Below are 8,902 nucleotides of genomic sequence, written 5' to 3' on the forward strand. Positions count from 1 at the left end.
AATTCTTATAAAAAGTACGTTACATACAATATGATTTTAATATATTTCATTTGGGTTAAATTCACTTTACCCCCTGATGTTTTAGGAGTTTTTCAATACGAACCGCAAAGTTTAAAAATTGGCAATGTACCCCCCTATGTTTCAAAAACTTTTAATTCAGACCCTCCATTACTAATTTTCGTTTAATTGGACAGAAATCATCCTACGTGCGTCTTGTTTGAAATTTTAAAGCTCTCTATTCTAATTTTGTCCTCATTAAAACCTATGAAATTACGTAATTACACTAATTAAAACTTATGAAATTGAAGATAATTATGTAATTTCATAGGTTTTAATAATGGCAAAATTGGAATAGAAGACATCAAAATTTTACGTGAGACACTCGTGAGATGATTTCTGTCCAATTGGACGAAAATTAGTAACAGATGGTCTGAATTGAAAATTTTTAAAATATTAGAGGAATACATTGCCAATTTTTAAATATTAAAGTTTAAATTAAAAACTCCTGAAACTTAAAGTGAATTTTTCTCAATTCAAGATATGACATATATTCTCTAACATTTTGAAACCCACATGTCAAAGCAAATTCCCATCCCAAATTTAAGTCTAGGATCCTCAGTCCTAAAACATGGTTGGAGCTAACACACAAAGTCACTAATGGCACGTGTAAGGCTGTTATTGGTCCAAGCTGGATTACATCCAGATTCGAGGTTCCAACCCTTGGCACGTGTAAGAGTTCTGATATGAGCATTTACTACTCAACATCTACTTCTCAACCAAAACAGAGAGTCAGAGTCTCATTAACCCAAATACCAAGAAGATCCAAAATCTTCAACCCAACCCAACCCAACCCAACTCAACTGTCTCTAAATCCGACAAAAATGAGCGAAGAAGGGAAAAACAGAGGAGTCCCCGCCGAACACCACCATGTTCAGCATCAGCAGAATGAGGGTCAGTACGGCACCTTCCAAGGCGTGGCCAACTATCCTCCGCCGCCGCCCGTTATGGGCTTGCCTCAGCCTGTCCCGCCGCCCGGCGCCACCGAGCCCTCCGCTCCTCCGCCCCCTCAGTACTATGCTCAAGGATATCAAACCGTTCCAGGTACTTCCTTTTCTTTCTTTTTCTTTTCTTTTTTTTTTTTCGGTTCTGGGGTTAATGAATTCTTGGGCTTTGGTTGTGGTGAATTGGAATGGTTACTATCTTGGGTTTGATCCCTGATTTTCCGGTGAACTTATGTACTTATATGCATACAGAGTTCAAAGTGAAGTTAGATCGTGAAATCTATCGAGAGCATTTTTACCTTTTATTTTGATTTTTCTTCATTTGGGTTGTTGAGATCATTGCAAAAAATTTTTTTTTTTTTTTTTAATAATTAATTGAAATTACAAAAAGAAAAAGAAAAATGAAGGCAATCAAAGACAGCCGTTTAGTGGTAAAGGGCATTGAAGAAAAAAGCTTTTAATTTCTTTATTTATCTCCATATACACCACATTAGGCTGGACAGAAGCCAACTTTTACGCTACTGCACAATGAAGACTACCAAACTACCCTCTCCAACAGCAGAGGTCTACCACTCGTCATCATTGATTGATATTTGATAGGCTGACAGCATGATGTAGCTCGGCTACTTCTTCTTTTTCTGTTTCTTTTGAAGTCTTAATTTTAGATCTTATAGTTTTGTGCTTATCTTGTATACTCCATGTGTATTAGGGTGTGTTAATAACAATTTCTATCTCTTTATCAAAAAAATATGGATGCCCTATAAAATTATAGAAAAGGCGGTCCCCAATTGTTAACAAATGCCCAAAATTGAAATTGCATTCAGAGGGATTAATAAGAAAATAAGTTCTTTGCATATGTGTTGATATTGGTAGAAGTATGCTTGCTGGAGGTTTCCAAACATATTTTTTAAGGTAGATTTGAGTCTTTTTGTTAGTGAAAGTGGGGATTAAAAAAAATTCGGGGAGTTAGGCGATCTTTTATATGCATGAGTTGTTGTTGTATATGAGCTACTAATAACTTATTTTACTTGTGTCTACCACTAAGCATACATTTCAAGCTGATATCATCTGTGACCATCCACGTGAAATGTGCAAAAAGGCGATGGCTTCATATGCTGCCTCCAACCTGGGTTAATGGAGCTCCGGCCACCTAAATGGATTTGGTTGTAAGTCAAAAGTGGAGCTAAAGTACAGCAATAATGTGAATCAATTACTAACCTTTGGAGATTAGTAAATTAAAGCCAATATGGAGTGCATAAGTTTTGTGATTTTTAAACGTAGCTAGCTGCGCAACTGTGCAGGAGCACAACAACCAAGCATATAAGTAATAGGAAAAACTAAATATATAAATAATAGGAAATAAAAAGAATTTGTATGCTATTAAATTCTTGACACTAGCTACCAAACCCAGTTAATGAGAGGAATTGCAGACTAGTCATAGATGGAGTCAACTCCAAATGATACTTGTCTTCTGGACTCTTTAATGATTCCATTGGGATTCTATTGATTGGAAAATTTGTAAGTACTCTGGTTGATATCTTTTGTGAGAGATCATGATATTTCAGATTCCAATCTTATTAGCTGATGTATACCATTTTTAATAACAGCTAACCATACAATACATTAATTTGTTAGTATAGTTTAAGTGAACCTTCACCATCATGCTTCATAAGTCTTCATTTGTGCTAATTGGCATTTGAATCTTTTTTCGTTCTATAATTGGATGTCTTCAATTTTGTTCAAGGTTACGCTGTTGCTGAGGGAAGACCAGTGCGAGAGCGTCGCCTTCCTTGCTGTGGTATAGGTGTTGGCTGGTTCCTGTAAGTTTTTACCATTGTTTCTTTATGCTTGGATTTTACTGATTTATAGGTTCAAGTATTAAGTCAACATATAGATTCAACAAAAATTTACCATTTGAGTTTTGTATTTTTATCCTTGAACGAAGTCTCCATTGCCAGTTTGCGGGTTCAGGGTGTCAATTTTTCACATATAATTGATTTCAAATGGAAATTTTGATTAAGACCTGGTAAAAGTTAATTAAGAAATTTTAGTGTTCATAATATAACACTACATTTCTTAGAATACATAGAGGTAGGCATCAACTTCAGAAATTCAAGATTAATTCATAATACATATTCAGCAATTTGGTTTTGTTAATGCGGAGTATGTGGAGGTGTAACCTCATCTGGTCAACGTTTCGAGGCACACAATTGTAATGTGCAAATTCTAACTTCCTGGCATGCAGCAGCATGTAGGAGAGTAGGAGTTGATATGTTCAGAGACTCAAACAAGAAAGACATTTTGGGGTTCAAATCAGGATCTGAGTGTATTGTTTGGGATCTACTCTCTTCCTCGGTTTTAAATCTACTCTAATGTGGTGTAATCCACTTCCTAAGTTATGTCACAAAATAATTGAGATTAGCTTGTTGGACGTAAGTGTTGTTTATTGATTTTTGTATGCATGTCAACTTTTGTTTGTTTGAATCGCTTTAAAGGTGCCCTTTTGTATATGGACATATTATCTAACTAGTTATTTCACTATTTGTTATTCTTTAATGTTTCTTTCAAGGCACCTTCTGCTACTTTGCTCTATTCTTGTATTTGCTGTCAATAAGTAGTCAATATTAGTTTTTACTTGTCAAAAAAAAAAAGAAAAAAAAAGTACTCAATATTAGTTTTACATAAATTAGTAAATTGAGGCAACCACCCTAGCTCATTTGCTCCGGCATCGGTTTGCTGTATGTTGTTTGTCTATTGTTCATTCTTTCTGATCAAGAAACTTGAGTGTATCCACGATATTGGAATTAATGCTTTAATTGATGTAATTGAGAAACCGCATATGTATAAGTAAGGTACTTGTTTGAGAATGATAGGGTGGGACTCTTTGAGTTTAATGCCTTTCCTGGTGGATTGAAATTTCTCTTTGGCCTTTTGATTGCTTTGGTCTTTGATAGAGCAATTAAGGGTTTGTTTGCTAAATTTTTCAAACAATGTTTTTGGTTTTGAAAAGAGTTTTTGAAAAAGTGAAAATTGAGAAGTGTTTTCGATGGGGGCCCACATTTGAATAAGTGATGTCTTTGGGCAGCACCCCCTCCCCCCCCCCCCCCCCCAAAAAAAAAATGTAAAATTGAAAAGGCCTATTGGAGGCTAACCTCCACAAGTGGCAGCTGCCATCCTCCACTTGACTGGGGAGGTGGGTCTCCCTCTCCCTCTTCTGTGAGGGGCGCACAGGTGGTGGACAACCCACCCCACGCCTCCGCAAGAGGTGTGGAGCCCTTGTGTGGGGGTGGAAGACCCATCCCTATGACTCTGCAAGAGGTACGGAGGGGGTGCGTTTTCACCCTCTCTAGTCTCCCCTTTACAGGAGTATACAACTAACCCCACGCCTCTCAAGGAGGTGGGTCACACCTTCCCCTTTGTGGGGGTGGTTTGGCACCCTTGTGAGAGGAAAAGAGGGGTGGGTCCTTATGGCGTTGGATACTAGAGATGGGACAGGAGACCTGTCCCTGGTGAAGAGGAGGCTGCGGCCTCCACGTTTTTTATTTTTTTATATGTAACGAGGCCATCCTCCACACCTTAAAAATTGAGCATGTGTTTTCAAGATGATTCCAAGATTAGATTTTGGCACGACTTGTGGTGTAGGGATCAAGCACTTGAGGAAACTTTCCTAGTTTTGTATAGTATTGCTTGCGTAAAAGATGATTATGTGGAAAATTACTTAGTTATCTAGTGGTTGTCATCAATGGAATATAAGCTTTATCAGAAGAGCCCATGATTGGGAAATGATGTCATTACTTCATTTTTTAATATGTTGTATTTTTTTAGATTGAGACAGGGAGGTGAAGACAAACTACGTTGGGTGTCTTCCAAGAAATGGATGTTTAGTGTTAGATCTTTCTATAATGTCCTTGTACCTCATGAGAGCGCCCCTATCCCTTGGAAGAGTATTTGGGGGTATAATGTTCCATTAAGAGCGGCGTTTTTTGCTTGGAGAGTTGCCCTAGGAAAGATCCTTACCATGGATAATCTAAGGAAACAGTATGTCATTGTGGTTGACTGGTGTTGCATATGTAAAATGAGTCGGGAGAGTGTAGGTCATCTTCCTCTCTGTTGTGAGATAGTCAGTGCTTTGTGAAGTGCTATCATCAGTCGTCTTGAGTTAGTTTGGCTTATGTCTAGAAGTTCAGTAGACCTTCTTGCTTGTTGGAAAGCATTGGGAGGTAATTATCAATGCGCAGCTGTTTGGAAGATGGTTTCATCCTGCCTTTTGTGGTATTTCTGGAGGGAAAGAAATGATAGAAGTATTGAAGACTGCGAGAGGACGGTGGTGAAACTAAAGTCTTTCTTTTTCAAAACTCTTTACCATTGGACAACTACTTTAGATCTTAATTTGCTTAGTTTGCATGAATTTCTCGACTTGTTTTCTATTGCTAGCTATGTGTTTTTCTTGTATACTCCATGTGTACTTGAGTTGCGCCCTTTGTGTTTAATAATATTTTGATTATATATGGCCGCTCCATTGCCTGGGCATTTATGTCTAAATTTCCTAAAGCACTTACTCTCAGTCAGCCTGGGAATGAGTTGCATACTTACCTTTAATGAAAGTGGTTTGGGTTTTGGATTTTGTTGGCTGGCATTATTTTTTTTCTTTTCCACAGCTTGAGTTTGGTTACTGGAACTATGTGTATGCCTTCAGTTTCGTTTATCTAATGTTATTTCTATGATGCGACCTATTAAGGATGTTGTCTTGGATATTTATCATATCTTAGTTCTCTCTATCCATCTTATAATTTTAGTAAAATATTATGAGGTGTTAATTCTGAGAAAAAATTGCTCTTTTGAAGGTTTATTATTGGTTTCTTCCTTGCTGCCATCCCCTGGTATGTTGGGGCACTTATTCTAATTTGTGGCAGAATTGATTATCGAGAGAAACCAGGATATATCGGTTGCACAGTTGCTGTGAGTAGCACCTCTCTCTCTCTCTCTCTCTCTCTCTCTCTCTGTGCACGTGTGTAATGAAAATCAATTGTTAAATATTTATTCTTTTAAGTTTCATAAACATCCTTAAATTTATTTGTGCCCATGCGTGTGCACAATGGCTAGTAGACATATTTTGAAGCCATATTTAAATGCAGATTCAGTTTGAATGCTAGTCAAGATGGTATCATAGGAGATTTTCCTTTATGTTTTGTTTTTTGGTTAAAAATACTACGATATCAATTCAAAAAAATCTGTTATTAGAATTTTTACCTAAAATGTGACTTTGATCTGGTTATAGTCAGATCTTGGAAACGTTATTCGAATTTGAGTCGTGGAATCTTCAAGCTGAAAGTCAACCCTACTAGAAGGTCCTCCCTTTGCAATTCTAATATATTGATTAAGATCAGACCAATGGCCTCTTTGGAACTCTGTAACAAATACACCCTATTATCAAATCCAAAACCCCTGTTTTATTTAGAACACCCTCTATCCCATTTCATCTTCACTTCTTTTTGTCTACCCTTAAAATAATTGGATTTTGCACAAGTGATTTCAATTTATTGTTGGCAATGTTTATCCCCTTGTAACTTCGGGTGAGATTTTACGTTGTGCAATGATTTACAGGGATCAAGCCGAGCAATCTTTACAAGTAGAGTGTTTTGTGCAATATATCCCTCTTGAGTCAGAAATGCAAGGATGAAACTTTTAATTTTGGCTTGTCTAACACTTTCTATAATACTGCTCTATGTGCAGGCTATTCTTGCTACCCTTGCTGTTGTTCTTGGTGTGACAAAAGGAGCTGATGAATGGTGATCATTCAGTGAAGAGCTGTATAGGTACCAAAATGGATGCATGTGTTTGTCTGTAATCCTGAAATTTTATTTTGAGTATGGATATGTTCGAAGATTTATCATGAAACTTGTGAAAGTTAAAAAAAAAATTTAAAAAAATGGTATGGAGCCCTCAATGGTGTACATTATGAGCCCAGAGGTGTCTGAACTATGTTGTGGGCACAGGCATCATGGGTGAATTGCAACTGATTTAAATCTCTTAACATTGAAACAAAACAGGAAAAATGTAATGCTATGTGTTTGTAGTGCTTTGACCATGATCAACTGCACTTAAATTTTTACAATAAATTATTGATGTTTGTGGTATGTTTGAAGGATGAATATATTTGCGGCAAGAAACTGTAATACAACTGCCATACAAGATTGATTTTTTACTGCCATAGTGCCACATTATCAAGTTGTATGGAAGTTGTACTATAATCTCTTAAGTAGCATTACTCAACGGAACAATTAGCCATGAAACTCCAAAGAGATAATGAATATGCAACTATTGTGGTAGGTTCCATTGAGACCTTGAGTGAAAAGATGCAACCGAGTTGGATGATGATGGTTATGTTTATCGCATGTTAGAGTGCAAGGAACAAAGTTCTTGCCAAAGAGGAAATACTCTTTCAGCAAGCTAATATTATTATTCTTTGAGTAATGTTATACACACTCATTTTTTCACTCCGACTATCACACCCTTAGGTGGTTTTCACTCTTATCATTCATTTATCTAAAACTCTTAAAATGCTCCCTCCGATTAGCATCTTGATACATTTCCTTTTCTTTTGTTCATACTTTTCTATTAAGCCTAATGGGAAGAGGAATGAAAGATTCGAACTAGTGACATTTGCTTATTGAAGCGTGATTTTCAGCCGATTGAGTTATCTCTTGAATTTGTTTCTTTGGTTCATAAGAGAAGCATTTGATACACAATTTTGTCTACCAATTGCCAAATAACTACATATTTAAGATTTTAGTAGTACGAACAAGTATGTGTTAGAAAAAGATTCCTAGCAATTTTTTGTCAAATTAAATTTTAGGTTGTTCGGCCACCTATTTGGACAGGTGAGTCTCATGTGAACTATCTCACATGTGCGGTCTTAAGTGCTAGCAATTTGAACAAAAAATTGGTGGGGATCCTTCTCAATTCATCCCGAGGATAGACAAATCTTCATATGATCTCTTCCTAGCCTGGAATTCCATGCATCATGGAGGCAAAAGCCTTAGCTGCTCGCCAATGGACTATAGTTCAAATAATGTTCAACCCTTTAATGAATTTCTATTTCAACCGAAATTCATTAAAGGATTCATTGTGATCCATGCTCTTAAGAATTTAACTAGAAATCCAATAACATGTCATTCTATTTGAGGATCTTGAGAATATAGCCACCTTTAAAATTTTGCAAGAAGTTTCCTTTTGGGCTCCTTCCTTGAATAGATAAGAGCAAAGAAATTTTCTTTTGAGCTCCTTCCTTTAGTAGATAGAATCAAGACTAAATCTTAAGAGAAGTGACGCTTTTTTCAAATTTGTTTTTTGAGTAAAGTCCATTTAACCCCATCAAACTATCACCCCAATGATAATTTACCCCCCAAATATCAATTATGACAATTTACTCCTCCAAACTACCAAAACAATGACAATGTACCCCCCCCCCCCCAATGGTAGCAAAATGACGAAATTATTCCTATAAAACTTTCAATAAGACAAAAATACCCTTAAATTTTTTTAAGAAAAAATTAAATTTTAATATTTTGTTTTTATTTTAGTAAGAGTAATTTCATCATTTTGTTAAAATTGGGGGTACTTTGTCATTATTTTAGTAGTTTGGGAGTAAATTGTCATAATTGATAGTTTAAACGATAAATTGTTATTGGGGTGGTAATTTGAGGGGGTTAAGTGGACTTCACCATTTTTTTTTAAAAAAAGTCAATTCTTAAATGATGTGTCATCATTCATCAACTCATGTAAATCATGTGATAGTAACACATTATTTGGAAACCAACTTCTAAAAAAAAAAAAAAAAAAAAAATGTAGCATTTCTAGAATGTAATACAACATAGATATTCACCAACCCTTTTTTTTCT

The 8,902-nt window shown here is 36.1% G+C and overlaps 1 protein-coding gene across 1 annotated transcript; it reads left to right on the plus strand.

Annotated features, from left to right (window-relative positions):
• Positions 1 to 765: 765 nt before the first annotated feature.
• LOC132176062 (large ribosomal subunit protein eL20z) lies at positions 766 to 7,138 on the plus strand. The gene is made up of 4 exons (XM_059588177.2): positions 766 to 1,101; positions 2,746 to 2,821; positions 5,846 to 5,960; positions 6,735 to 7,138. Exons 1-4 carry the CDS (start codon positions 882 to 884, stop codon positions 6,792 to 6,794), a joined length of 471 nt encoding a protein of 156 aa, XP_059444160.2. The 5' UTR covers positions 766 to 881; the 3' UTR covers positions 6,795 to 7,138.
• Positions 7,139 to 8,902: the final 1,764 nt, after the last annotated feature.

Source organism: Corylus avellana, chromosome 3 (genome assembly GCF_965113065.1).
Source record: "Corylus avellana chromosome 3, dhCorAvel1.hap1.2, whole genome shotgun sequence".
Lineage (NCBI taxonomy): Eukaryota > Viridiplantae > Streptophyta > Magnoliopsida > Fagales > Betulaceae > Corylus > Corylus avellana.

What these genes read in the sequence shown, in the direction of transcription:
- LOC132176062 (XM_059588177.2), top strand. Translation starts at nt 882, where the DNA reads ATGAGCGAAGAAGGGAAAAACAGAGGAGTCCCCGCCGAACACCACCAT. An exon ending in AGGATATCAAACCGTTCCAG is followed by an intron (nt 1,102 to 2,745) that starts GTACTTCCTTTT and finishes ATTTTGTTCAAG; the next exon opens with GTTACGCTGTTGCTGAGGGA. An exon ending in ATATCGGTTGCACAGTTGCT is followed by an intron (nt 5,961 to 6,734) that starts GTGAGTAGCACC and finishes CTCTATGTGCAG; the next exon opens with GCTATTCTTGCTACCCTTGC.